This window comes from Penicillium longicatenatum (genome assembly GCF_028827895.1).
Source record: "Penicillium longicatenatum strain IBT 33135 chromosome Unknown contig_2_segment0_segment0, whole genome shotgun sequence".
NCBI lineage: Eukaryota > Fungi > Ascomycota > Eurotiomycetes > Eurotiales > Aspergillaceae > Penicillium > Penicillium longicatenatum.
The window spans coordinates 6,874,677-6,900,839 of record NW_026643120.1 but is presented as its reverse complement, the minus strand read 5'-3'; the positions used below and the strand labels follow the sequence as shown (position 1 = coordinate 6,900,839).

Below are 26,163 nucleotides of genomic sequence, written 5' to 3'. Positions count from 1 at the left end.
TATGCCATGCCTACGGAGCTTCAACTTAGATGCTTTACATATTTGACAATCTCATCTTTGTTCTTGAACCTGGTTATGCGACAAGAGTTACCGAATTAGCGAATCTCCGTCTATATTTGGAGTTTCATCCCCAAAAGTCCGATCCGACTACCTAGGCGCGTATATTAAACAACTCAATCTTGAACCTACTTCGCCATCATATTAGTAGTAAGTAATCCCAACATCTTATTCTAATATCTCTCGTAAACATGTTTGATCCACTGAATGTCGATAAAAATGAGCCCATCAGTCTTATTAAATCCTCCTCCCTCTCATAAATCCCCGAATCTCTCTCAAATCCTGATCATCGCGAACAATAACACGACCCTCACCTAAAACAATCCTTTCAATCTCTCCTCGAACAACGCAACCAGTTCATCGCCAGCGTCATCCCCCATCATCGAAGCCATATGAATAGACTTCTTCGCCCATGACTTGCAAAATCCATCCCTACCATCCGCATAGAAGTCCATCGCCTGGTTGAAGGCCAAACTTGCAAGCTTTGCAAGCTCCTCGGTGGGGTACGGGGAATGCTCGCACGGAGACTGAGACATCTCGCCCGTCTCAGGATCCTTGTTGTAGTGCATCTGCAAGTGTTCAGGGCTCAGCAAGTATTCTTGATCGCAAGCACCGGCATTTACTAGATCGAGGATCGACTCCGCAATCTGGTAGTAGGTCATCTGTACTTCGCCGTCCTTGCCCCAGACGTTGTAGAGGCAGTCGTCATCATAAAACTCCAGTTCCCAGGGGATCGTGTCTTCATGGTTCTGGGCTGTGATGCAAAGATGAAACAGAACGTGCAGGTGGTGAGGAATATTGGCCCGGGTGGGTGTCAGGAGTAGCGAGTCAATATCATCTTTGCCGTAGTTTTGGCGGAGGATTTCCTAACGAGGTCATAGTTAGTGATGAAATATGAAGTGATTGGGGCTTGCTCTAGAGGATTGTACCCGGACAAGCCAGATCTTGTACTTGGAAGGCATTTCCTTGGATAGAATGGTCTCCAAGTACTGAGCACTTAGCTTTCCACGATCACATTGGCTGGAGTTGTGGAAGGCCCATAAAGCCATGTTCCATTCCTTTCCATGAATGCAGGCTTCAAAGCAGAGGCCCCACAAGAGGCTTTCAAGAGAACCGTCTAGCTCGGGGAAAATGCGACTGTTTCTCAGCTCAAGCAAGCCGATTCGGACTTTTTCGTAGTGGCAGGACTGAAAAATTAGCATGTACTCTGATTTGGAGCATGAGAGCTGCAACATACTTTGGCTACTTCATCGAGCTTTGTGCTTCGAGCACGGCATACATTCAAGATCAGAACAAGGAGAAGATAGCGTGAGCCTATCTCATCCACCACCATAGTCTCCCCTGTTCTTGGTTGGTCTGTTTCTTCGGGTTGCAGGAAAATGATGAGCTAGAGTTTTTTGTCAGCAACGCGGGGGAAGATTCACGAAACAGTAAGGTACCAAAGGTTCAAACAGACCTCTCTCAAGGTGTGCATGAGTGATTCTATCATGTCGAGTTTGGAATTCTCCAGCAAGATGCAGATTAAGGCATAGCACTTTTGCAAAACCCATTCTTGTTCCATTGGTGTGTAATCATTCTTAGGCTCATGTAGAATTTGGTAGATCGCTAGAAAATTCAGTATTCATCTCACCTGAACAGTATTTAGACGTTACCATTTGCGATGTGATGAGCCAACGATGTTACAACAGATGCGGCGAGATTTCCATTGTCCACTTCAATTGACAACACATGAATAAGGAATCTGCAGATACTTAGATTAGTATCAAATGTAAAGCTGCCAGGTTGAGAATGCCTCACAGTATGTCTTCCCTCTGTAACATTCGATCAAGAGGCAATTGACGATTCTCGTTCTCCTCCCGAGCCACCTCTTCAGTAAACTCATGAAGGCACTTCATCACTTCTGTAGAATTCTTCCCGCGCTGTGCCTCTAGGGTGCAAACTTGGATGAATTGTAGTCTTTGTGCATGACCCAACGGCGGGGACTTTTGGAGGATTTGTTGGCAGATACAATCTTCTGAACGATTATTATGAGAAAGATATGCTCAATGCAGAGTTCACTCACTTGGGTTGTCATCCTTGCACTCCTGCAACGCAAGTCTCCACATTAGAAACAGAACCTGGAAATCGTTCTTGAATTCGCCCTCTGAATCAACGATGTTATGCAAATGTATAAGCTGCAACATCTCTCTAGCCGAGGGCGTGTCGAAGCCGTCTAGACTAAAATTCACGAACTTTCTGTGTCAAGAATTAGAGAAATGTTCACATGGGAGATATTCTATTACTGACTTCTGGATTTGAATCCGGTTTGCGGAAGAACAGGCTTCAAAAAGTTTAGTGTTCAGTGCGGTAAGACACCATTTCTGTGCCACGGAGGAATTGGTCTCAAATCCGGTGCTGATATGTTTCCAGATGAACTATGTAACTGTTAGTGTGCCTTTCTTTCTATAATTTTCACAGTGAAGATGATTATACTGCGAGGACCGCATGAGTGGCTGGTTCACTCATCATCTCAAACCCTCGTGAATTTAAGATCTGTGCCGTATCGCATATTACTTCGATTTTGGTTTCCTCTGGTAGAGAAGTTGAAAGAGCTTGGGACACAAGTGCGATGAAGCTGCGCTCGACCCAATCAGTTCGAATGAGTGGTACATGCTTCAGCAAGAGTTGAAAGGTTTGCAGTGCATGATCCTCGCTAGTAAACTTTTAGCAAGTCTCGTTAGCCGGTGAGAGAAGGGTTTAAACCTACTTGAGATCTCCTCCGTATTTTAGATAGCCCATGGCACTGTGCCAGTCATTAGTGCATGTCATTCAAACGGTTAGCACCAACTTGCAGCTCAAAGGTCTGGTCGGTAAACGACAATCCGGTAAATACCCATCCAAGTACTGTCAATTAAAAGTCAGCAAGGTGACATTTATTCATTTCTAAACTGCTGTCAGAAGTACCTTTGAAGAACTCGGCTGTTTCTTCCTCATCCTTGGGGCGAAGGATCTCCAACTGAAGGAATATGACGGCTGGATTGCCTCCGTATTTCTAAAACAGTCATGAAGTGAGCTTAAACGGTAATTGATGGCACAGTATTTACCTCTTTGAGAACCTTGAGCTGTGCTTTCATTTTCTCCTTCGTCTCAGATGTTTCCATGGACAAGTAAGATCGGACTGGATAAGTCAGGTTGCTGGGATGACCATAAGAGTGCGAGCTTAAGGGCTTACCAAGAGAATGCCTAACTAGCAGCTCTAAGTGCTCGATGCCACTTCTTTCATGTTTTGAGTGCTCATTACACTCGTCGACACGAGTGACCGCTCTTTCCAGCCACTTGATAGCAACACCATTCTGGGATGACGCAATTGCATGACATCCAATGTTGTAGAGAACTTGAACCACAAGTTCACCATTGTTGATAGAGTATGTTTTGGGCACCTTACTGAAGAGATGCTCAGCGAACTCTGGTCGACCTTTCAAATACTCCTATACATCTTCAGCCAAATTCTACATTAATCAACACGAGAATGATTTACCAGTTGCATCCGGTAAGTGAAGTTTTCTGCAACAAAGGATTGGAAGATCTCCAGGTCAATAGGAGGAGTCGAGGCTTTCAAGCCTTCGAGTCTTTGTGCAGCAACTGCCATAATGCTCAGTGCCAGCTCAAGTTCTGCATTCTCTGTATCACTGATGAGCTTTGACCAATAGAATACATACGCATGTGACATACCGATAGAGAAGCGAGCTGCGGTAAATGCTGCTCGGAGAACTCTAACATGCCCGGAGGCCGTTTTTGGAGTTCCGAAATCAATCAGGAAGAAGGCGAACGCGCTCACTGGACATAAAAGTAGTCAGTTGCTAATTCTATGGTATAACCAGGCATTGAAAACAAACCTCGGCTGAGGACCACATGTTCCCGTTTATCATTAGCACGAGAGCACAGGGTAAGCCTGCAGGCGTTCCATAGGTCTGTACCGATACGATCAATCTCGCCATAGTTGCGGGGATTGAGGCCTGTGATTGAGGGCAGTTTTTGGACTTGTTTCCGAAGTGGTTCAGTAACCACGCAGGACGCCAGTTGACCATGCGGCGCCGTTGTCATTTGTTTTTTCACTGTTTGCACAATGGCTATTGGAAATTTACGCGTTAGGGTGTGACGCAACGCGGCTGGTAGACGGATTTGTAGGATCTGTGATCATACCTTTCATCGAATTCACAAGCTTTGTGGCGGCATCATCCTGGAAGGGAGCCATGACGCGAGAAATAAAACGGTGAAAGTGAAGGGGAAATCGCGCGCGCTGAACAGGGAAAGGATGGGATAATTTGAAAAATGAGACGGTATCACACGCGTGACGCGAATACGACAAAGTATGATGAAAAGAAAAGTATGGAGATCTGAAAGAATGGAGACGGAAAGAAGTTGGTGTCGATTGGTAAAAGGAAACGTTGAAGAAAAGTGCGCGAACAGGATATGGGCAGGGAAAGTTCCGTTAGAAGACGTTGGCGCCGTATTTTGGATGTCACTCTTTACCTCATACTACCTCACTATCCCCTGGTCTCTACAAGTCTAGTAGATTTCAAAAATAAAATCAAAAATGGCTCAATGTAAACATCCATGAATATGATGAAGTATATTACATCGCAGACACAGTACACCTTAAAACAAGGACGCAGACCTCCAGCCTCGGGGAATCAAGAATCAAAAGTTCACAGGCCAGCATAAAAAGGATTTCAACATAACCAATGAGAACCAACAGGTGGAGTATGCTACTTGTGTATCCGCTGGGTGGGAAGGAAGTTCCCAACGATAAGGGAGGGACTAGATTTGGTCATGTTAGCTGGTGCATAGGCAGAAATACCACAAGGGAACGAACATATTATGGTTATCCCGTCGAATCGTAAATGAGAAGCAGCATTGGATTCCGTCGCCAGACCCATTAGGACTCTTCAGAGTACAGCTTGTAAGCATAGCTTTCTGAGTGTTGTCAAAGGCAATGGCTCCAAATTTCTCCCAATAGCTGACTAGCTGGTCCTCGACAATGATCTCGTGAATGGCAAGTTTTCCCTTTGCTTGCATTAGTAGGAGAAAAACCAGACAAACAAGGAGAAACTCACATCTCGCAAACTCTCTATTGGTACATCGATCAACTGTGCCATCTCGTTATTGCCACGGAAGATCTCACCGGTTCGTCGCCAGCAGCAGGCCGGGATAGCCATACTAGCAAAAACGCGATCATACTCCATCAGACTTCGCTCAAACCACATTTCCACCAGAATCAACTCAATATCCGTTAGACTCTGCATGCGCTCTCGGAACTTGGGGCGAAACTTGTCAAGTTGTCGGAGAATCTTTTGCCGAGAAATTTGTTGCATGTTCTTTTCCATGTACTGATTGAGCCGAGCATAGCCCTTGACGTAGTTGAAAGGCTTCAGCAAACCAGCATCATACTTTGCTTTTAGGAGCTTATTCATGCGCTCCTCTGGCGGGTCTGATCCGGACGGATCAGCCGCGGTCATATAGTATGTCTCGCGTGCTTTGTCATTCACCACTGCTGGAGCAGCCGTCCGTTGGATGGAGTCCCCGTGGGGTACAGCCGGAGGAGGAAGCTGCGCAGGGAGTTGTAACCCGTTTGGCATATTCATTGTATTCATCGAGTTCATCAGAGAAGGATCGGAGTAAATCCCTTGAGGGTTGTCCTGATTCTGGAAGATCGCCCCATCATCTAGCAAACTGTTGCTGAGGAAATCGCCGAGCAAGTTGTACTCATTCGTCACTTCAGGGGCATTAAACATGTACGATGGATGAAGAGAGTGCATATCCTGAAACTGGTTCTGTCCACCCATCCAGTCGTTGTAGGGCATCACTGTTATATTTCACGTCAGCTGGAGTTGCAAAAGGCTCGTCTGAAGACTTACACTGCTGCGGATTGCTATCGAGGCCCTGGCCGGACGAAGAAATGTTTGCTGGCTGCACCGAGGAGGGCTGAATTCCGATCGTACCGTCTGAGAGGATTTGCTGACCGGCAGCATCCGGGACATCGACATTCCGTGGCATACTTTGAACGTTGCCCAGCTCATTGTTGGACGACCCTTCTTCGTCTGCCGCGGAATGCTCCTGGTCGCTTCGAGCGCGTTTCGCAGGTTCCCTGGGCTCGTCATGGCACAAATGACCGATATTGCGCTTTACGCATCGTGCACAAGGTCGTTCCTTCACGAATCAAAACTGGTCAGCAGGCACATCTTTTTTTGCCGCTCTGGTTGACAACCAGTTTCACGGCTAACTGATAGACTGAATGGAACTGATCTGGGAGAGGTCGTACCGAATCGCAAGTCATATGCTGTCCAACGCGACCAATGGCCTTCCGTTAGCAAAAACGATTCTGGGAAACAAAACTGCCCCCATTAAGATGGGGGGACTTGTTGCCCAAAGGCTGTCGCATCGACCAAGCGGACACAAGCGCTAGTTAAAATTTTCAAAAGGGGAAGCTCACCGAGCGGCGACAGTAAACGCATGCTATAAAATTGATATGATCGTTAGTGTCGAGTGCTCACATCGCCAAGCGAACGGGAATGCGAGCGAAAGCGCCCATACCCCTGTCGCATACCCTCACGCGGTGGGCAGCTTACCGTGATTGACCTTGCGGCGCTTTTTGGGACTAGAATGACTGCCAGAGCCAGATATTTCAGCCTTGGCAGCAGATATTGTTTGCGATTCCTTTGCGCGCGCATCCTTTGCTGCGTCACCGGTCTTGGACTTGGCAGATGCAGTCCTGTCGGAACCAGCGCCCGATACGCTCCTTTCAGTCATAGTTTCGATTTGTTGTGTAATCACCAGGACCAGGCGGAATGGCTGCCTGCAGACATTGCAGTATGAAAGTCGAAAGTTGAAACGTCAAAGTCAAAAGTTCGCTGGACTTTCGCGAAAGCGGAGTGACCCCTCCGTTCTGCTCCGCGTGTGGGGAATCCCCCCATCGTTTCTCGGCAACGCCACCGAGAGCCGCCTCGGAACGACGTTCTGGTCTATATGGGAGTACGAGATATTAAATCCTTTACATCTAGTGTCTGAACTGCATTTTTTGAAATCTCTCAATCATTGCTCTAACTAGGCGGGTTTTATCGGGCATCCACCAGCTTGGACCTTCTCGTGGGGCCTCTAGCGCAGATCCTGATCAATGGAATTGGCCAGATTGGACAGCCACAAATGATCGACTGGGCGCAGACCCTGTTCCGGTGAGATCTGACTGACATGATCCTCAGCGAATAGTTGAGGGTTTCACATGTCATCGGTACCGGCACGCTTGTCTTGGCGCGTAGCAACTGCGACTGCAGCTCAGGTATCGGGATCTGAGCACGCGACAGGGATTATCTTGGTAGTATTGGGGCGTAATGCGTGGCGCTCAGATCTCGCTTGTTGATGACTTGCTGTTCTCAATTGCAGTTGTAGTGCAGTTGTATATGCCCGCGTGCATTGGGGTTCTCGAAAGGTTCAGACTCGAGAAACTTTAGCTGGTCATTGAATGCTTCTTTCAGTCGTTGGAGGCTGCAAAAATGTCCAGCGCAGCTTGCGACCGAGTAATCGCATCCCTCAGACCGGTAAGCGGGGCAGTATTAGTCTGCATGGATTGGAGATGACCATGCAGTTGCTTCATCAGTTGCTGTATTTCGGGGTCGGTATGGAGCTAAGATTCAAATCATAAGTTGATGTAGTGTAAAAGGTGCAACTTCATCCAGAGTCCATACCTCATCCAGTGTCGCCTGATTGGGTTTAGTATCAACTAGTGTAAATCCAGAAGACCCAGAGTCTTGGGGGAGCTCGTCCAGCTGCCGGAGAACAGGGTGTTCCTTGAAGCCATCTATGTCAGCGAGATTGATCCTAGTCTACATAAACGAAAAAAAAAAAAAAAAAAAAAAAAAAAAAAAAAAAAAAAACCACCCTCTTACATTCTTCATCAGCCTCTTTCGCTCGGCCTCCGCTCGCTTGGCGTTCTTGTCCATTGCTTGGAGCTCCTTCTTGTCATTTGCAAGGAGGGCTTCTTCTTTCGCGATTTCAGCTTTCAGTAGATCTGTACTATCCTTCATTGTAGCCAAGCTTGCCTCAAGGGCCCTCTGCATGTATCCAGTCAGCAATGCTCATCAACGACGTTGTTGATGGATCTCTTACGTGTTCATCGAGCGCAGATTCGTAGTCAAAGTTCGAGTCATTGGTAATAGGTGGGAAGGGCATTCGTGGCAGTCGCTTTCCGAGACTGTCGATTGGTACATGTTAGCTCAATTCAGACACAATGCGCTCGAAGCGCTTAAATCCACAGGCTGGCAATGAGAGGTTGAACATGCTTTCGAACTACCGCTTGAACTGCGCTCTGCGCCTCAATCCGTTTGCGCTCATTGGACTGACGCATAATAACCGGACGCTCGAGCGCATGGAACAGCTCCCGGACCTTATCCTGGACTGGTTCTGGAAGGGTTGTCCATTTCGATTTGATCGTCTTTTCCGGAACGCGACGAACTTGTGGCTTCAAATAGGCGTAGCGCTTTTCTGTATCGTCTTCAACTTCATTGTCATCGTCGCCAGAGCGCTTTCGTTTGGGAGGCATGGCGAGGTGCGCAAAAAGGGTTGGAAGAGTTGTGTGGGGTGTCAACAAAGCTTTAGGTGCTGCAGGACGCGTCAAGCCTAAAACCAGAGCGGAGCTCGGAGCGGTGGAGCGCATCGGCACCTTAATCATGATTAGGCCCCGCAATGGATAGCATTCATATCATTTCCAAGTCGTACGGAGATTCATCCAATAATTATTGCTTTCTTGGCTCATTTTGTGATTTTGAATAATCGATATACATCATGTAAATTAACCTGGAATCACACATGACTAATTGTGTGTGAACGAGCAGCTGCGAGAAACCACGCTACCACAAGAAGTTCTTGGTGACTTTTGATCCCCTACCCAGCAAAGGCTTAGTTGGTTCATACACAATCTCAGGATAGGTCGCAATAATATATTCAAAATCAATTGCGCAGAATTCTACAAAGTATCATCGTTAAGCGAAGAATATGCTCATGACCACTCAGATAATGCCTTTCTCTGCTCTTTAAAACCCAAGAGCAGTATAAAGGTTTAAATAACCATGAATAGTGTTTGACATGGTAGCGATAGGCGCCAAACAGAATGGATACTTCACGGCGCTTGAGCGGCCTACATATTTACTAAGGGATATTGAGGGTTCTATGGAAGTTGTTCCGTAGGTGTAATGGTTCTATTGCAGGGTCGACATGCACCATGGTCCGTAATATTAGGGTGTCGGTTGAATGGTCTGGTATTCAGGTGAAACCTTGAAAATCGATAGCAAAGAAAGCTATCTCTTCAGATCAGAGCTCGGCAAGAAATTTGCGAATGTAAGAGTAGTATTTCCTCCCGCGCTGACATCCAGAGGGGGGGGGGGCTATGTATATATGACAGAGGCAGCTGAGTAGGTAGGATGCGGTATCTTGGTAAATATATCCCAAATCAACAAGCATTCTATCAAAATGGACTGGCCTGGAACATACAGTTGATTAAGCTATAGACTTGGAGTTCGGCGCCAGATTGTCTTTACATTCCAGGTAGTTGAACCCTATCTCCACGGCTAATCCTCGTGCCACGGGCTACATTTACACAATTAACGGTCAGGATGTTGTCATAGGTATACATGAACTACCTAAGTTGAAAGCTCTGCTGAAAGACTTCCATAGACAACCTATACCCACCTGGGCCATTGCTGCCTGTACAGAAGCCTATTCAGCGCCATCGTATGTCAGGACCTTAAGAATGAAAATGCCTGCCCAAACAGAAATGGTATCTTTCGCAAAATGAACGCCCTCGCGCCAGCCAGCAAGCCACGACCTGCCCAACCCACCGCTGAACCGCTTCAATGACAATGAAATTACAAAAATAAAAACATGAGCATGATGTCCAAGTCAGAAGACATTGGCCTTACCTAGGCATCACGAGGCCATTGATGCCTTTCATATCGGCCAACTGACTTTGCAGTATCTCATTACCACGTATGATTTCCTCGAGCCAGTCAGCTGCCTGTGTAAGCATGGCGCTCTTACTAAAGCCCCCGCCTCGCAGCCCCGGAACTAAGGAACAAAGATCGTCAAAGCCCTGACGGATGAGATTGCGTCGTTTTTGTTCAGATAGAATATGGTTTGTGCGCTTTTGCTCCTCGGAAAGGTTCTCACGTGCGTTCTTGCTGTTTGACTGGATACTGGTTTTCCGGGGCGCATTGGTTGACGCGCGACGCGCTTTAGCGTTGCTCATGGTGCGTGATTTGCGAGCTGGTAGTTTCATCTCGTCGTCATCTGAAAGGGTATCTTCTTTAATCATTCGTGGTCGTTTGCGAGGTTGAGAAGCATCATCTATATCGATACTGTGAATGCTGGAGTGATGAGCATGGCCACCTGGCATGCGCTCGGGACTAGGAGCCCGTGTGTTTGCTGCGCTAGTCTGCGGCTCAAAACAGTCCAGATGATCTAATAGCTCTCGAGTGCGTGTCTCTTCATCCGGTTGATCAGGCGGGGCTACATAGCCCTGGTCCATGAAGCTGATATCAGTGCCCCACTGGAGGCTGCGAACCTTGCGAGAGGGATGCTGATCCGCAGGAATAGGGTCGCGCACGTCGAAGAGCATTTCGGAGGTATGATACCCAGTTGGTAGCCTGCCGTTGGAGGGAGAGGGTATGCTTGCATGTGCGACGGGGGCAGATTGTGAGTTGTGACGGGGATGAGATCCATTAATATGAGCGCCGTTAAGAAAAGGTTGTGTCGCGAAAACCTGCTGAGCGAGCGCGGACCCAATATCTGTCCCATTTATGCCACCTTGGTAGAGCATTGACGCGGCAGCATAGATATCTGGACCTGGCGTACTCCCAACCATCATATTTGGCTTTCCGAGGGCATGCTGCTGATATGAGGGTTGCGACAGAGATGTGGTCGAGCCTTCGAAGGTCGGCGGTAGTTCATCAGACCAATCAAAGTTGAGCCCCGGCGTTTTATTGTGTTGTGCTCGGAGCCAAAAATCATTCGTGAAGCTATTTGCATTCATGGTCGTAAAGAAGTTATCGAGCATATTGGATTCATTATCGTCAAGGAGAGAGGGACCCGGGGGTAAGGCGGGAGCTTGTTCATATGGAGTATCCATTGGGGAAAGGAAGGAATCTGGTGCTTTGATTAGCAATCTGCGACGCTATTTCACCACCTCATCAAGAAACTCACAACCAAACGGGCCCGGAGGTGGGGAGTTGCGCCCGGTCTGGATCTCTGGCACCGGACCATTCATCACTTCGAGGTGAGATCAAGGGACCGGAAAAGGCGGAGAATGAGTGCAAGTCAATGATGGTGTGCTCTGATATTCCAGAGCGGTTTGGGCCAGCACAAGGTGACCATGCCTTGGTCGATAGATCTCGTGAATAATACTCCGACTTGTCAATATAGTATATCGAGATCGACCTGCGACAGGGGATAACAGGAGAACGAGGAACTCGCACAACGAGATTCCAACGTAGAAAAGAAAGTCACTTGTGCAGCACCAACCCAGTCATAAAGCAATACAGGAAGGAATCGAAGTGAGAGAAAGCTGGGGAAGCGAAAGGTGGAGTTGATCATTATGCTCATCGCATCGATCACATGTGAATTTTCTCCCGGTCGCGTGACGTAACAACATTACCAAAATTACCACAAAGCGTCAATAAATTACCATTCTCATAGTCAAAATGGAGATCGGAGTGGATTTCAAGATACATCCACGGTACCTGCTTTACCAAGATTGAATCCCCGAGGCCGTGTCTTCAGTCTTAACTAATAGAATTGTTCTCGTTACTACCATAACCCACTTTGGAACCACAGTTCAGGGAAAACTGGGGTTCTCCATTATTCCAGCCGTTCCAGGTACCAGTCAAGGGAGCTGTTCTTCATTCTTTCGACCTCATCCGCGGTCGACAACTCGGCTCGGCATCTTGGAAAAGCCATACTACGATCTTTCCTCCATTCGGTCAATAATTAAAACCCGCGCGGGCTTGATACACTGCCCTTCCACACCCCGCAAACCTTGGGTGCGCTACCATCCCGGACGATCATCCTTCGTTATCTTGCTGGTAGCGTGTTTCCCTGAAATACAGTTGATCCTAACTCACTGCGGGGACTCTTCCTGTTCAGGAACCGAGGTCTAACAACCTGGGTAAGAAGTCCTTGGACGCGGTCCCTACATAAGTTAATCCCCCGTTACACAGATCCACGGTTGATCATAGGGGACCACCAAAAAAAAAAAAAAAAAACGATCGTGCAGCTGCTCCAGGCGCAGAATACTACCCAAATTTCGGGCTGGGCAATTTTGCTAGTCACCTTCCCCCCTCACCCCTAAAGTCTGTCGGCTGCGTTTGATCCGTGCTGCTGATTGGCGACCGTTGAACCGAATCCTACATTGCGAAAGGCCCCCCTCCCGACGCGTCTGGTCTTGCCGGATATCTCCCCGGCGCGCAATGTTTAGTCGAGGCCCCTTGCGGATCATGACATGAAGGTTCCCGGCACTATGGAACCTGCAGTTCGGCTCAGTCTCCCGGATAGGCACTTTAACGCCCAGATCTTCAAGCCGTGAGTTTCTTCGATCCTCTAACCTGCGGGTGAAACGGGCGATCTAGCTATAGCAGCCCTGAAAAGTAGAAAGTACAAAGTCCGAATTCTAACCGTTGATCGGCAGTATTATTCGGGCTTACGCTTTAGGCTATCTCTCAGCAGTTACGCCCAAACTCATCAGTCTTGCCCGACGAATGGGAAACAAGAATGGATCCATGAAACAGAAACTTCAGGAGGTGCGTTTCGACTGCCCTAGGGTTTGATATTGTCTACTTCTTTAGCAAGCAATCCGCCCCGTGCGCCAACCATAGTCATTGTAAGGGCTTTTGAAATAACGCGGGCTGACAAACAAACCTTATAGCTGACGCACGCTCTTGCCGGGCCTTTACGAGTGAACAGCTTCCCAACGTTCTGTGGAGTTTTAGTCGGGGGATCGACCATCCTTCCGATCTTGCTGTATCGGATATGCGTATGTATTGTAGCCGGTTCTAAGGGTAACATCCGGATTTCCCAACAAGGCCAACGGCTCCTTCAATTCGCGATGGCATTTCTATCAGCATGGTATAGTTTCCAACTGCTAAACAAAAACCGTGAAATCTCACGGCAGGATGCCAGGGCTCGGAGAATCTCTTCCGGCGAAGATGACTCCAACAATGCTCCGGTCAATACTCTCGAGCGTCCTCATCCGGTGTTGGTTGGGAGGACAATGGACCTGACCCTTTTCACGGTCACAAGAGCGGTCGATGTGATAGCATGTATTGCATGGAACAGCTGGTATCGTCGCCGCAAAGCCAAAAATCGCTGGACCGCCATGGAAACCCTTGCTCCTGGTCTAGCTGACGCCGGGGTTTTTGCTTCGAGTGCAGCCATAGTCATGTGGGCCTGGTTCTATCTGCCCGAACGGTTGCCACGGACGTACGAGAAATGGATTGGAGAGGTGGCCAAGGTGGATACACGTTTAATCGAAGCCCTTCGTCGCGCTCGCCGCGGGGTCTTTATTTACGGAAAGGATACAGGCCAGGCCCCGCTCCTCGAATCCATGTGCAGGGACTATAATTGGCCTGAGGAATGGGGGGATCCATCTAAGGTGGCTCCCATTCCCTGCGAAATGGTACACATGGGCGCCGGTCCAAACTGTGAGAAACACGCGGTATCGCGCTTTGTCAGAACTTTCAAGTTTGCTTGTGCAACCTATATCCCACTACAAATTGTCCTTCGCCTACGGAGCATGAAGTCTCCGGCTGCATTGGGCCGTGCTATCTCTGACGCTGCCCGGTCATCTGCCTTCCTTGCCTCATTTGTCAGCCTTTTTTACTACTCCGTTTGCCTAGCCCGGACACGGCTTGGCCCCAAGATGTTTGATCCAAAGACTGTCACTCCGTTAATGTGGGACTCTGGCCTCTGTGTTGGGGCCGGATGTCTCATGTGCGGCTGGAGTGTACTGGTTGAGAAAGCGCGGAAGAGACAGGAGTTGGCGCTCTTTGTGGCACCTCGGGCTGCGGCCACGGTGTTGCCACGGTTGTATGAGAAGAAAGTATGTCCAACCCTCGCATTGCCCTTTGGTCACACCCAGACGGACCGTGCTTCTCTATTCCTCCAACCCCGAGAATTTTGTTGTCTGTGATCGATTTTAGAGTCGTCACGCGATGCTAATGATTTCCCTTCCCGGCTAGTATCAATGCCGTGAGCGCATTGCTTTTTCCATCAGCGCTGCGATACTTCTAACATGTCTTCTTGAAAGACCACGCATGGTCCGTGGAGTTTTCGGCCGCATTACGACAAGTGTGTTGAAGTAAACTTATCTTCTGCGGGGACCTCTGTCATCAGGCTCCTCCTTATTGTATTACTAAAGGATCTTCTTCCTCTATATGACAGTGTAGGCCACCAACGGATACTTGGTGCATGGTGTTGTGGGAGGCTTAGCCCGTCAATGTTTCAGAGCCTGTCGTTATTATTATGCATTTCTAGATGCGGTTGCTCGCTGTATAGTATAATTATTAATACAACTCAAGAGACGGTAAGCACATGGATCGATTCATTGTCATTATTTATCGGTATCGAATCGTTGTTACTCCTGACCGTCGGAATTGTATCTCCCATGTCGCGGCCCACCTGAGGCTCCAACGGCTTATCGATAAGACACATCACGTGACGCGGATTACCGATAATTGCAGGCGTAGAGTCGGACGATGCAATGATTCCATCCAAGTTCAAGAACGATGTTTTCCAGGTTATTCCCTTCGTGGGGGCCTCGCCCATTGAAAGGTGTCATTCCAACACGATCAATATATCTCCGAAAGGGTGTATTTCAAGCAGAGAAGAGGTACTTCTCGAGGAATTCCTTCCTGCATGCAAAACACCATGCCTCTTCCGCACCGTTCAATACTCCTCAGTCGCAGCAGCGCAACACCTCTACAATGTGAGATTGACAATCAGATCAGTCCAAATGCCCTCCAGAACTGATTCTTTTTCAATTAGGTACTACACCATCAGTATGATTCTGGGAACTGTAGCACTTGCCTACGGCTCCGTCCCTCTCTATAAAATGGTATGATCCAATTCCTACAACCAAGCGCCCAATCGCTGGGGTTGAGCTTCTCGATTGCTGACTATTTACCTTGCAATAGATTTGTCAACAAACTGGCTGGGGTGGTCAACCTATCACGACCCACCGCGGCGGCGGCGAAGACACAGCATCCCGCGTGACGCCTGTGACCGACTCCCGCCGGCTCCGCATCACATTCAACGGCTCTGTTTCCGATGTCCTGCCATGGAAGTTCACTCCGCAACAACGCGAAGTCCGGGTGCTGCCGGGCGAGACTGCACTGGCCTTTTACACTGCAACCAACAAGGGCCCTAACGATATCATCGGAGTTGCGACATATAGTGTCACTCCAGGCCAGGTTGCGCCATACTTCAGTAAGATTCAATGCTTCTGCTTTGAGGAGCAGAAGCTCAATGCTGGCGAGTCGGTTGATATGCCTGTCTTCTTCTTCATTGATCCAGACTTTGCTACGGATCCCACTATGAAGGGCATTGATACAATTACATTGTCTTACACCTTCTTCAGTAAGTGATAATATAAATTGGACTCGTGATAGCCGATACTAATCTTTAGCAGAAGCGAAATATGACGATAACGGAGTGCTGAAGCCGATTGCTTCTTGATCGGCCCGCCCGAAACACGACTCTTGAATTTCCACAAAAGACAGGCGAGTGTTGCCGAAGAAATTCGAAGCAAATATTCCCAGCAGATCTGCTTCTCAAATGACCCAGATCTGCTCATCCCCATCTCATCTCCACAAGAATTGTGTGTGTACTATATAGATCTTGCAGTGTTGGAAATTGCGCGATGTCGATTCCTTGATTGGATGATTGGGTTGTACATAAAGAATAGTTTAGAAACTCAAATGCGCAATCTACTAACATGACGCTTGCCCTAGCCAAAGAAATAATCGAAAAGAAGAGTTGTAGTGCTTTAGTGATATATGATATAGAGAAAGAGCTAGATGAAGAAGCGTGCACGGGCCACATATTAATTGGTCGCGCGTTTTCGACGCGTTCACCCGCTTCCGCATTTTCGAAAGTCCACACCACCACTATCCATAGTCCTCATTCGAGTCAGACACAACTCACAATGGCCCTCCTCGTTGATAAATTGCGGCCAAAAACGCTTGATGCGCTCACATATCATCCCGAGCTCTCGGACCGTCTCCGTTCCTTGGTAAGGAAGCTTTCACTCGCAAGGTTAGCAGCAGCTAACCTTTGGTAAATCGAACTACAGGCTCAAAGTGGCGACTTCCCTCATTTGCTAGTGTACGGGCCATCAGGGGCCGGCAAGAAGACACGCATTATCGCAACACTAAAGGAACTTTACGGCCCTGGAGTTGAAAAGATCAAGATCGACGCCCGAGTATTCCAAACTACCAGCAACCGCAAGCTAGAATTCAACATCGTCTCCTCCGTCTACCATCTCGAGATCACACCCGCCGATGTCGGGAACTACGACCGTGTTGTCATTCAAGAATTGCTCAAGGAGGTTGCCCAGACGCAGCAGGTGGATCTTTCGGCGAAGCAGCGGTTCAAAGTGGTGGTGATCAACGAAGCCGATCATCTTACCCGTGATGCTCAGGCTGCTCTGCGTCGTACCATGGAGAAATACAGTCCTAACTTGCGATTGATTCTCCTCGCCAACAGTACCTCCAATATCATTGCACCGATTCGTTCTCGTACCCTGCTGGTCAGGGTTGCGGCGCCCACCGAAGAGGAAATCTGCTCTGTGCTTCGTATTGCCGCGAAGAGGGAGGGCTGGAATGAGGCTGATGGATTGAACAAGCGGATCGCGCGGGACAGCGGGCGTAACCTCCGCCGTGCGTTGTTGATGTTTGAGTCTATCTATGCACAGAAGTAAGTGATGGGTTATCTGCGTTCTTGTAGACCAGCAAGAAATTGACTCTTATTTTGTTCCACAGTGAGAAAGTCACAGACAAGAGCCCTATTCCGCCTCCCGACTGGGAAGCGTTGATCTCTGTTGTTGCGGATGAGATTCTTGCAGAACGCTCGCCGGCTCGGCTGTTGCAAGTCCGTGCCCGTCTCTATGACCTCTTGACACATTGTATCCCCCCCTCGACAGTTCTCAAGGTATGTTTACGAATCAAATATGCACGTACACTGTTGTTAACGAACAAATGATTTAGACCTTGACTTTCAAGCTCGTTGCAAAGGTCGACGATGCGCTCAAACCTGACGTGATCAAGTGGTCTGCATTCTACGAGCACCGGATCAGATTGGGAAGTGTAAGTACTCGGACAACCCTGATATGATGACAACGCTAACACATAAGCCAATGCAGAAAATTATTTTTCATCTCGAAGCTTTCGTGGCTAAGTTCATGCGCATTTACGAGAGGTTCGTTTATAAAGCCTAACATTAATAGACCACGCTAACATTTATCTAGTTATTTGATGGGTATGGACTTCTAGGCGTCAGAAATGGACCTAACTTCCAACACATGAATAATGATTGTACACCACAAGAGCAAGTCACCAGTTCTCACAGGACAACGACATCTATATGTGAAGAATTTCAGGGGATTCCCAGGATTGAACGACCTGTCTTTTCACTTTACTATTCTCGGCGCATAAAGGCATTTTGATTGTTATGATAATAAGGGACCATGGCGTTGTTAGCTGTCATCTGTGAACCATGCATTCATCGGTAGAAACCGGTCGAATAAAAACCAATTGGAATACGGGGTATGTGGTACTACTAACTTCAGTAAAAGGTATAGCGTTCGGCTACAATATGGTAGCGTAGATCGTCCAAGATTTTTGCTGCTTTACATGGCTACGTCACCACATATAGTCATCGGACCGACTCCCCAAAACCACAATAGACGCACTATCTTTTTTCATACATCCAAACAAAAAAGACGACCAACTAAGAAGGTTTCAAACCAAATCCCTATCTCAATTTTATCCAATCTACAGAATGTCCGATCCGAGACTGATTGACATGGAGCCTGGCGGCGAGAGTACTCAGTACGATCCCCCCCCCGGCGGGATGCATTACATCCCCTACGAGTTGATAGAGTTAACTCTTCGATAGATACGAGTCAATTCGAGAATTCATGGTCACGCCTGCAAAGCAGACTGGTCAACTGGGAGGTCAGCTGAATCTGAGGACATCTGCAGGCGTGGTCTAGGACTATCTAAATGGCTAACTAAAATCTAGTAGGCCAACCGCACACTAAAAGTATAACGACAGCCGTCCCAGATGGGACAGACTCCCCCGCCTCCGGAGAAGAAGACAAACAAGCGCAAAGACTGGGAATGGGCACCGTTGAGCCCAATAAAGGTAGGTGAATGATCAGAAAATAATCCTTGTCTAAACTCCTAATATAACAAGAATCTGCCGGAAGGCCGGGAATCAACGGCCGCGGAAGACGTGGACGAAGCTGACAATATTGTACAGGAAATCTGGACCTCGACAATGCAGAGGATGCAGCAGCCGCGAAGACAAGGAGACAACAGGGGTATGGGCCCGGCTCCGGGGTTGGGGCTTAGTTCAACATGAGCAATAGTGACGAGGAAACACTACATTGTAGATAGTGTGGTGAAATGCGCGACCATTTATTGGGAGGGGGAAGTGCTGGAGGAAGTGGTTTTGGGCGGGTTTGCGGTTTCGTTGTTGCCGAGCGGGGGGCTTCTGCGTGCTCGCTTGAGAGATTCGAGTGTCACGCCGTTGCCAAGCTTGGTGATACCGACGACGGGAGGATCGTCCTTCTTGACAAATTCCCAAAGGCCTATGGGCGTATTTGATTAGTTATGCATGTCACTCTTACCAGAAATATGGCAAATTGTAAGCTGGAATTGAAACTCACCAGGCAACTTGTGGCCAGCCAATCTGAATGCCTCACGGGCAACTTTCTCGTGCAAATCTCCCTTGACCTCGAACACAACACGGCTAACGGGCAACCGGACGGTCCAGTAGTCGAATTTACCCTTACCCTTACCCATACGCTGCTCGTTACCCTTGGTGTACACACCAATGTTGGCACTGACGCGCTTGTACAGCTTATAGTTCATTCCTCTCAAGCGGCGCTTGATAGTCTCCTCTGCGATTTTAAGAGCCGATGCGGGCATCCGACGGTCGTGGTCCTTCATGCGAATTCCGTAGTCTCCCCACACGACTGTCGTTCCTCGTGTGGATCCACCGGTCGCGACATGGGGACGACCCTTAGGCGACTTGGATTTCTCGGCAAACTTCGGAGTGAGCCAATCCAGGGCGGGGGATGTGTTAGAGAAGGATCGTGCCAAAGTGAAGGGCGCTAAAGATGCCGACGACAGGCCTGGAGAATCATAACGGTCAGTTTCAATCTCCACGGAGGTATTGTAGGTGGCAGAAGGATTTTCGTACATGTTGGCCGAAGGCACGACGATAAAGGCCCAGCAAACATCTTGATCTGAGGGCCCATTGCGATCAAGAAAGACGATATCAAGAGTTACTGGGGTCTTCAGCGCAAGATCCAAAGCACAATTCGATGGCCCGGATGCACTAGGCCCGTTGGGGAAGAAGTGGTGGTCACGTGCATGTCGTGTTCCTTACGTGAGCAAATCACGTCTCACGTCGCGCGTTGATTGCCTAGCTCCGGTTGTTGCCTCGAGTACGCTGCTGGTTTCCTTCATCGTCCCCGATATCATCGTGGCTTTTTAAAGAAGGCTTTCGTATTCTCTTATGGTGCGCAATATTCACTATGCCATCTGACATTAGAAGCTTTTTTGGCGGGAAGCCACCGCAGAGCTCTGCCGAGTCTCCAAAACCCGCAAAGACAGAGGTATGCTATCACCCTTTGTACATTCAATGCGGGCGCTTGTCGACGGCCTGAGTCGATATAACGCCTCTCAATACAATGAGACTTTGTAGCTGACTTGACCACCCGAAGGACCCATCTGCAACAAGAAAAAGACGTATGACACCTTGGTCATTTTTGACATAATTCCCAGGCCTAAACATTTATAGGTAGCAGAAAGGTGGTGGATGACAGCGATGACGAAGAAGATGTTCCCGCTATAAAGGCTCCGACCCCCAAAGCGAAGCTTAAGAGCCAACCGTATGTTCCCGTCCTATTCCGCTGGTCAAGCTCGCGACTCCCCTGACCGTTTCCCTCACAGAAAATCCGAAGAAACGAAAGGAGAGCCCACAACGACCTCGGATTACTTTGCCTCCAGCAAGAAGCGAGGAAAACCTACCAAGACAGAAAACCCCGTTACCAAAAGTGAGACTCAAAATGACACAAACACAACAGTCGAGTCCCCTGTGAAACCGCCGAAGAGAGGTGCATCTAAAAAAGTCACAACTATCGTCGACGATGATGAAGGGCTTGGTGGGGATGATGTGTTTGCTACGGAGTATAAAAGACGCGGGAAGGGTGATGACGATTATGTTGAAGGGGGGAACAGCGATGACGACGACGATGATAACGATGCCTTCGAAGTATCAAAAGTCAAACCATCGACAGCATCCAGGCGCACCCAGAAGAAACAGCCAACCTACACCGAGGATGACGACGACGACTTCGAAGTAATGGAAGTTAAACCACCGTCTGCATCCAAGCGCACTCAGAAGAAGCAGCCAACTTATGATGAGGACGACGATGTTGTAATGGATGAACTCCCGACTCCTGCCCCTAAAGCAGCTCAAAAGGGTCGCAAGCGCAAGTCAGAGGCTCTTGTTGACAAGGACGAGGATGGCGAACTCGGCGATGTTAAGAAACCCGCATCTCGATCCAAGGCGTCTAAGGGATCCGACTCACCAGCCGCGAAGAAATCTAAAGCACCTCCCAAGAAGAAAACTAAGGAGGAGGTACCGGAGAACAAGGAGATCCAAGACATCTTCGATAGCATCCCAACAGTCCGTCCTCCAACTCCTCCTCAAGACAATGGCGAGAAGAAGAAATGGAAATTTGGTGATCAACGCTCCCGCACTCCACCAACTACCGGAACCAAAGAGATTCCTGTTGGTGCAGAAAACTGTCTCGCAGGATTGGCATTTGTTTTCACCGGTGTGCAGGAAACTCTCGGTCGTGAAGAGGGCCAAGAGCTTGTCAAGAGATACGGTGGTAAGGTGACTGGTGCGCCTAGTTCTAAGACCAGCTACGTTGTGCTTGGAAGTGATGCAGGTCCCTCAAAACTTCAGACAATTGCCAAACATAACCTCAAAACGATTAGCGAGGATGGACTTTTCGAGTTGATCCGCCGCTTACCCGCCAATGGTGGCTCGGGAAAAGCTGCTGCACAGTATGAGGCCAAGCAGAAAGCAGAAGAAGATAAGATTCAACAAATGGCCAGGGAGATCGACGCAGAGGAGAAGAAGAAGGCGGACGAGAAAAAGAAGCAGGCTGCTGCTACCAGTAACGCTTCTAACGCAAGCGGTCCACCCGCTTCTAAGGGTCCTCCCATCGATGACCAGCTTTGGACCACCAAGTATGCACCAACATCTACCTCAATGATCTGTGGAAACAAAGCTGCTGTTGAGAAAATACAAAATTGGTTACGCAACTGGCGCAAGAGCGCAAAGATGAACTTCAAAAATGCCGGTAAGGACGGCTCCGGAGTCTACCGCACGATCATGATTCACGGTCCCCCCGGCATTGGTAAAACCACGGCTGCACACATGGTTGCCAAGCTGGAGGGGTACGATATCATTGAATCCAACGCTAGTGATACACGAAGTAAGAAACTCGTTGAAACTGGCACTTTGGGTGTCCTTGACACCACGTCTCTTCAAGGCTACTTTGCTGGAGATGGAAAGAACGTTGACAGTAACAAAAAGAATGTCTGCTTGATTATGGACGAAGTTGACGGCATGTCCGCCGGTGATCGCGGTGGAGTTGGTGCGCTTGCAGCCATTGCAAAGAAAACCAGTGTTCCACTCATTCTTATTTGCAACGAACGGAAACAACCCAAGATGAAGCCCTTTGACTTTGTCACGTTCGACGTTCCATTCAGACGCCCCACGGTTGAGCAGATTCGCGCTAGGCTATCCACAATTTGCTTCCGTGAAAAGCTGAAGATCCCACCACCTGTCTTGGATAGCCTCATTGAAGGAACTCATGCCGATATTCGACAGGTGATCAACATGCTGTCTACTGCCAAATTGGACCAGGAGAGTCTCAGCTTCGATAAGGGTAAGGAGATGTCAAAAGCATGGGAAAAGCACATCATTCTCAAGCCCTGGGATATTGTCAGTAAGATTCTCAGCGCCCAGATGTTCTCACCCAGCTCCACCTCCACATTGAATGACAAAATCGAGCTCTACTTTAACGACCATGAATTCAGCTATCTGATGCTTCAGGAGAACTACCTGAAGACCCGTCCGACTCTGGCTGGAAATTACCACGACAAAGAGAAGAATTTGAAGCTTCTTGAGCTTGCAGACAATGCAGCTTCGAGTATCAGTGAGGGTGATCTGGTGGATCGCATGATTCATGGAACCCAGCAGCAGTGGAGTCTCATGCCTACCCATGCTGTTTTCAGCTTTGTCCGACCAGCTAGTTTCCAGTTCGGAAATATGACCGAGAGAGCATCATTCGCCGGCTGGTTAGGTCAGAACAGTAAACAAGGTATGTTATCACTTGTAGTTATTTCAAAACGGCAGCTCTGATCATTCTTTTTAGGAAAATTGTCACGATTCGTCAAGGAGATACAAGGTCACATGCGTCTCCGTACATCTGGAAACCGCGATGAGATCCGCCAGCAATACCTGCCTCTGCTCTGGGAGAAGACTATCCGTCGTATGATGGATGAAGGCAAAGACAGCGTCGAGGACATCATCGATTTCATGGACTCTTACTACCTGACCCGCGACGACTTCGATTCGATGCTTGAACTCGGACTTGGGCCAATGGACCAGTCAAATGTCAAATTGGAGACACAGACTAAATCTACCTTCACGCGTCTATACAATTCACGTTCCCACCCAATGCCTTTCATGAAGGCCAGCAATGTCGTTGCGCCTGCTAAGAAGGGACCTAAGGAGAAGCCTGATATTGAAGATGCTCTTGAAGAATCCGACGAAGAGGAGGTTGTTGAGGAAGCCAAGGATGACGACGAGGAACTCGATCTCAAGAAAGACAAATATGTCAGCCAACCTAAGAAGAAAGCTGCAAAGGGTGCTGCCAAGGGCAAGAAGACCACCAAGAAGGCTGCGAACGATGACTTCATTGACGATGATGAAGAAAAGCCTAAGAAAGCCCGGAAGGGTAAGGCCAAGGCCAAGGGTTAATACGCTGTCTTTTTCCATGTATCATACCTATCTTGTTTTTCTACCATGGAAGCGCTGTCCGCTACTTAGTTTTTCATCTCTTCGGCGAGTATGCATTCACGTTCATGGCTTGAGCTCTAACGGGGATCAATGTCCATTTTGAAAGTCCGTTTTTTAATAGAAAATTGACTTTGTTCTGTTCTCGTGATTTTCGTAAGCACCTTCTAATCGATTTATTAAATAGTATCGATGCATCATCTTTTCCGCGAGACCATTATATGCTCGCTCTTACTCATCTTCTCACTGTGTGCCCTTAACCTGAGATTCCGGCTCCGCAGCTGTGTGAGCGGGCGTCTTCTCGCTATTCGACACAGTATCAATATGCTTTTTTCCCAACGCATGTATACCCCGGTGCTTAGCCGCCCACTTTTTGCCTTCCTCCTGTAGTCTGGCATCATCGTCGCGTTTGAGGCTGGTGCTCCGAACGAAGAAAACAGTTATGAAGAAGGAGGCGCAGCAGCATGCAACCATAAAGTAGTAGATGTTTTGAATCCCATGGGCTGAGGAGGTTATTAAATTAAGCTCCGTGTAGCAGAAGGGAGGAGGAACGTACTATAGGCTTGAGTAGCTGCCGACCTTTGTGCTGCAGTAATGCCCAATGATCTAGAGCTGATTTGTGTGGGATCGGAAATGATCTTGGATAGGGCCGCGGAGGACACTGTGGATGAAAGCCCAGTCCTAAAAACGGATCAAAATTAGTTTGATTGTCCTTCTGAAAGTTGAAATCCCCCGCCATGTCCTGTGATACTTACCGGACAGTGTTATTTATAATCGCACTGCAAGCAGACAATGCTACAGTTCCACCCAACAAACGCAGAAAGTTTCTAGTAGCAGTCGCAACAGCCATCTCTTTACGTTGAACATTGGCTTGGATAGCAACTAGATTTGTCTGAAGCGTCTGACCAGAGCCGATTCCACTGAGAATTTGGTACCCGACTAGGCGTCCAATAGAGGTTGTTGGTGAAATGGTGGATAGCAGGCCACATGCAACAGCCCAAATGGCAAAACCTACCCAGATATTGATCGTGTAATTCCCAGTTTTGGAGACGAGGAAGCCGGAGGTAAATGATACGACGCATTGAGTCACGACTAGTGGGAGTAATAGCACACCTGATTTTATGGGGGAGGCTGAGTAGACAACTTGGAAATATTGGGGAAGCTATATTTTGTCAGTGAATGAGCAGAAGCAGTTGCGGACAGGATAATTTTACGTAGTATAAATTGGCATAGAACATGAATCCCGTGAAAAAGGCACCGCCCAATGCACCAGCAACTGTTGCGTTTTTGAAAATATGCACTATGGAAGTGTCAGTTTTCCATACCAAATGGCAAAGGGACAGAATCACGCACTCGGGATGAGTGGTAGTTCTGCAAATTTCATTTCCACCAGAACGAAGAGGCCCAGGAACACAATGCCAAGAACAAGAGGAGCAATAACTCCAGCTGAGCTCCAGGCATACTTAGTCCCTCCCCTAGGTTTACGTCAACATTAACAGTACGCATCTTTGAAAGGTTGGCTCACCAGGAGATTGGTAGCAATATCAAAATCGCCGCGATAAGCATAGTGACACATCCCAGATAGTCGATTTGCTTGAACCTGACCTTCATATCACCCTTCACTCTCTTCAATGGAAGGACGAGCAAGACAACGAGAATAGAAATACCGGTCAACGGAATGTTGATGTACTGTATGGCCCCAGATGTTAGGGTCAATCAGTCAATCAGGCACAGGAAACTTACAAAGCACCATCGCCATGAGACCTTCTCCGTGAAAAGACCACCTATAAGGGGACCAATGGAGTTGGACAGAGCAACGACCACACCGATGACACCTTGATAGGTCCCTCGCTTCTCCAAGGAAACAACGTCAGATACAGTGATCATGACTGAAGTGAGAATGCCACCACCACCAATTCCCGAAATTGCACCTAAAAAATTCGTGTTAGTTCAAAGGGGCATGTATAAAAAGCAGGGAAAATCAAAAAGTAGACTCACGGAACACAATTAGCATGATCATACTCTGGGACACAGCAGACAAAATAGACCCAACTAGAAAAAAACCCATACTGGTAAGAAGAATAATTTTTCGGCCAAAGATATCGGATAGACGTCCGTATAGCGGTTGGCATGCCGTAGATGTGAGAAGATACGCTGTTCCAACCCATGACTCAACCGATGCATCGTGAAAAACACGCCCGAGAGTTGGAAGAGCGGTGGACACACTAAGATTCAAATAAGCAATGTGGTTCATCATTGAGGCCAGTAGTATCTCACATGGTTTGATCAAGAAGGGCGCCTAGAAAGCGAATCTCATGTTAGTGCTGACTACTTATAATAGTTTTTGGTCTCCCGAGCCCTGAAGGTCTTACAGAATAGAGCACAGCTCAAACCCACAAAAACAATTAGGAGTTGCTTCACGGGCAGCAGATTTGTCTGGTCTTGCAATTTGGTCTTATCGTTGGGAGTGTCGTTACTGGGGAGTTGCTGTGCCTCAACATGGCCTGGATTATCGCCATGATCGGCTTCATTTGCGGGGCTATGTGGCTCTAGAGTGTCGGTGGGCCGAGATGGCACAGGAGGGGAATGTCCATCCATAACCTAGGCGGGGCTTTGAGAGTTTTAAAATTTGACAGTCGTATGGGGACTGATCAATCAGAAAAGGTGAATTTTGGGAGTTGACGTTGGGAATAGTCTAAT

General features: G+C 48.2%; 10 protein-coding genes across 10 annotated transcripts; 4 read left to right on the top strand and 6 right to left on the bottom strand.

Annotated features, from left to right (window-relative positions):
- Positions 1–371: 371 nt before the first annotated feature.
- Positions 372–4,291, bottom strand: N7484_005099 (uncharacterized protein; the record flags this gene model as incomplete). Its single annotated transcript, XM_057115519.1, has 17 exons — positions 372–923; positions 987–1,244; positions 1,295–1,444; positions 1,514–1,662; positions 1,710–1,798; positions 1,855–2,071; positions 2,120–2,292; positions 2,344–2,471; positions 2,530–2,749; positions 2,804–2,839; positions 3,012–3,088; positions 3,141–3,214; positions 3,269–3,524; positions 3,575–3,717; positions 3,769–3,873; positions 3,933–4,166; positions 4,240–4,291. 17 exons carry the CDS (start codon positions 4,289–4,291, stop codon positions 372–374), a joined length of 2,913 nt encoding a protein of 970 aa, XP_056975659.1.
- A 514-nt stretch (positions 4,292–4,805) lies between these two features.
- On the bottom strand, positions 4,806–6,846 carry acuM (gluconeogenesis transcription factor RDS2; the record flags this gene model as incomplete). Its single annotated transcript, XM_057115518.1, has 6 exons — positions 4,806–4,857; positions 4,913–5,103; positions 5,154–5,902; positions 5,955–6,246; positions 6,530–6,552; positions 6,666–6,846. 6 exons carry the CDS (start codon positions 6,844–6,846, stop codon positions 4,806–4,808), a joined length of 1,488 nt encoding a protein of 495 aa, XP_056975658.1.
- Positions 6,847–7,564: 718 nt separating this feature from the next.
- Positions 7,565–8,632, bottom strand: N7484_005097 (uncharacterized protein; the record flags this gene model as incomplete). Its single annotated transcript, XM_057115517.1, has 5 exons — positions 7,565–7,717; positions 7,779–7,916; positions 7,980–8,144; positions 8,200–8,284; positions 8,346–8,632. 5 exons carry the CDS (start codon positions 8,630–8,632, stop codon positions 7,565–7,567), a joined length of 828 nt encoding a protein of 275 aa, XP_056975657.1.
- Positions 8,633–10,003: 1,371 nt separating this feature from the next.
- On the bottom strand, positions 10,004–11,350 carry N7484_005096 (basic helix-loop-helix domain-containing protein; the record flags this gene model as incomplete). The annotated part of the gene is made up of 2 exons (XM_057115516.1): positions 10,004–11,229; positions 11,287–11,350. 2 exons carry the CDS (start codon positions 11,348–11,350, stop codon positions 10,004–10,006), a joined length of 1,290 nt encoding a protein of 429 aa, XP_056975656.1.
- A 1,230-nt stretch (positions 11,351–12,580) lies between these two features.
- Positions 12,581–15,810, top strand: N7484_005095 (cytochrome c oxidase assembly protein; the record flags this gene model as incomplete). Its single annotated transcript, XM_057115515.1, has 9 exons — positions 12,581–12,660; positions 12,767–12,878; positions 13,004–14,149; positions 14,178–14,258; positions 14,316–14,434; positions 14,873–15,061; positions 15,121–15,190; positions 15,270–15,711; positions 15,764–15,810. 9 exons carry the CDS (start codon positions 12,581–12,583, stop codon positions 15,808–15,810), a joined length of 2,286 nt encoding a protein of 761 aa, XP_056975655.1.
- Positions 15,811–16,279: 469 nt separating this feature from the next.
- Positions 16,280–17,624, top strand: N7484_005094 (replication factor C subunit 5; the record flags this gene model as incomplete). Its single annotated transcript, XM_057115514.1, has 6 exons — positions 16,280–16,366; positions 16,427–17,049; positions 17,115–17,283; positions 17,340–17,438; positions 17,495–17,550; positions 17,600–17,624. The coding sequence occupies 6 exons, from the start codon at positions 16,280–16,282 to the stop codon at positions 17,622–17,624; spliced, it is 1,059 nt and encodes a 352-aa protein (XP_056975654.1).
- A 508-nt stretch (positions 17,625–18,132) lies between these two features.
- On the top strand, positions 18,133–18,707 carry N7484_005093 (uncharacterized protein; the record flags this gene model as incomplete). Its single annotated transcript, XM_057115513.1, has 4 exons — positions 18,133–18,182; positions 18,250–18,308; positions 18,376–18,498; positions 18,616–18,707. 4 exons carry the CDS (start codon positions 18,133–18,135, stop codon positions 18,705–18,707), a joined length of 324 nt encoding a protein of 107 aa, XP_056975653.1.
- Positions 18,708–18,773: 66 nt separating this feature from the next.
- N7484_005092 (mitochondrial 54S ribosomal protein uL16m) lies at positions 18,774–19,618 on the bottom strand (the record flags this gene model as incomplete). The annotated part of the gene is made up of 3 exons (XM_057115512.1): positions 18,774–18,946; positions 19,025–19,471; positions 19,561–19,618. 3 exons carry the CDS (start codon positions 19,616–19,618, stop codon positions 18,774–18,776), a joined length of 678 nt encoding a protein of 225 aa, XP_056975652.1.
- A 279-nt stretch (positions 19,619–19,897) lies between these two features.
- N7484_005091 (replication factor C subunit 1) lies at positions 19,898–23,427 on the top strand (the record flags this gene model as incomplete). The annotated part of the gene is made up of 5 exons (XM_057115511.1): positions 19,898–19,978; positions 20,087–20,111; positions 20,164–20,254; positions 20,316–22,765; positions 22,820–23,427. 5 exons carry the CDS (start codon positions 19,898–19,900, stop codon positions 23,425–23,427), a joined length of 3,255 nt encoding a protein of 1,084 aa, XP_056975651.1.
- Positions 23,428–23,706: 279 nt separating this feature from the next.
- On the bottom strand, positions 23,707–26,061 carry N7484_005090 (MDR family MFS transporter; the record flags this gene model as incomplete). Its single annotated transcript, XM_057115510.1, has 10 exons — positions 23,707–23,966; positions 24,020–24,144; positions 24,219–24,625; positions 24,678–24,763; positions 24,817–24,938; positions 24,989–25,152; positions 25,207–25,394; positions 25,462–25,688; positions 25,741–25,762; positions 25,836–26,061. The coding sequence occupies 10 exons, from the start codon at positions 26,059–26,061 to the stop codon at positions 23,707–23,709; spliced, it is 1,827 nt and encodes a 608-aa protein (XP_056975650.1).
- Between the last annotated feature and the right edge of the window lie 102 nt (positions 26,062–26,163).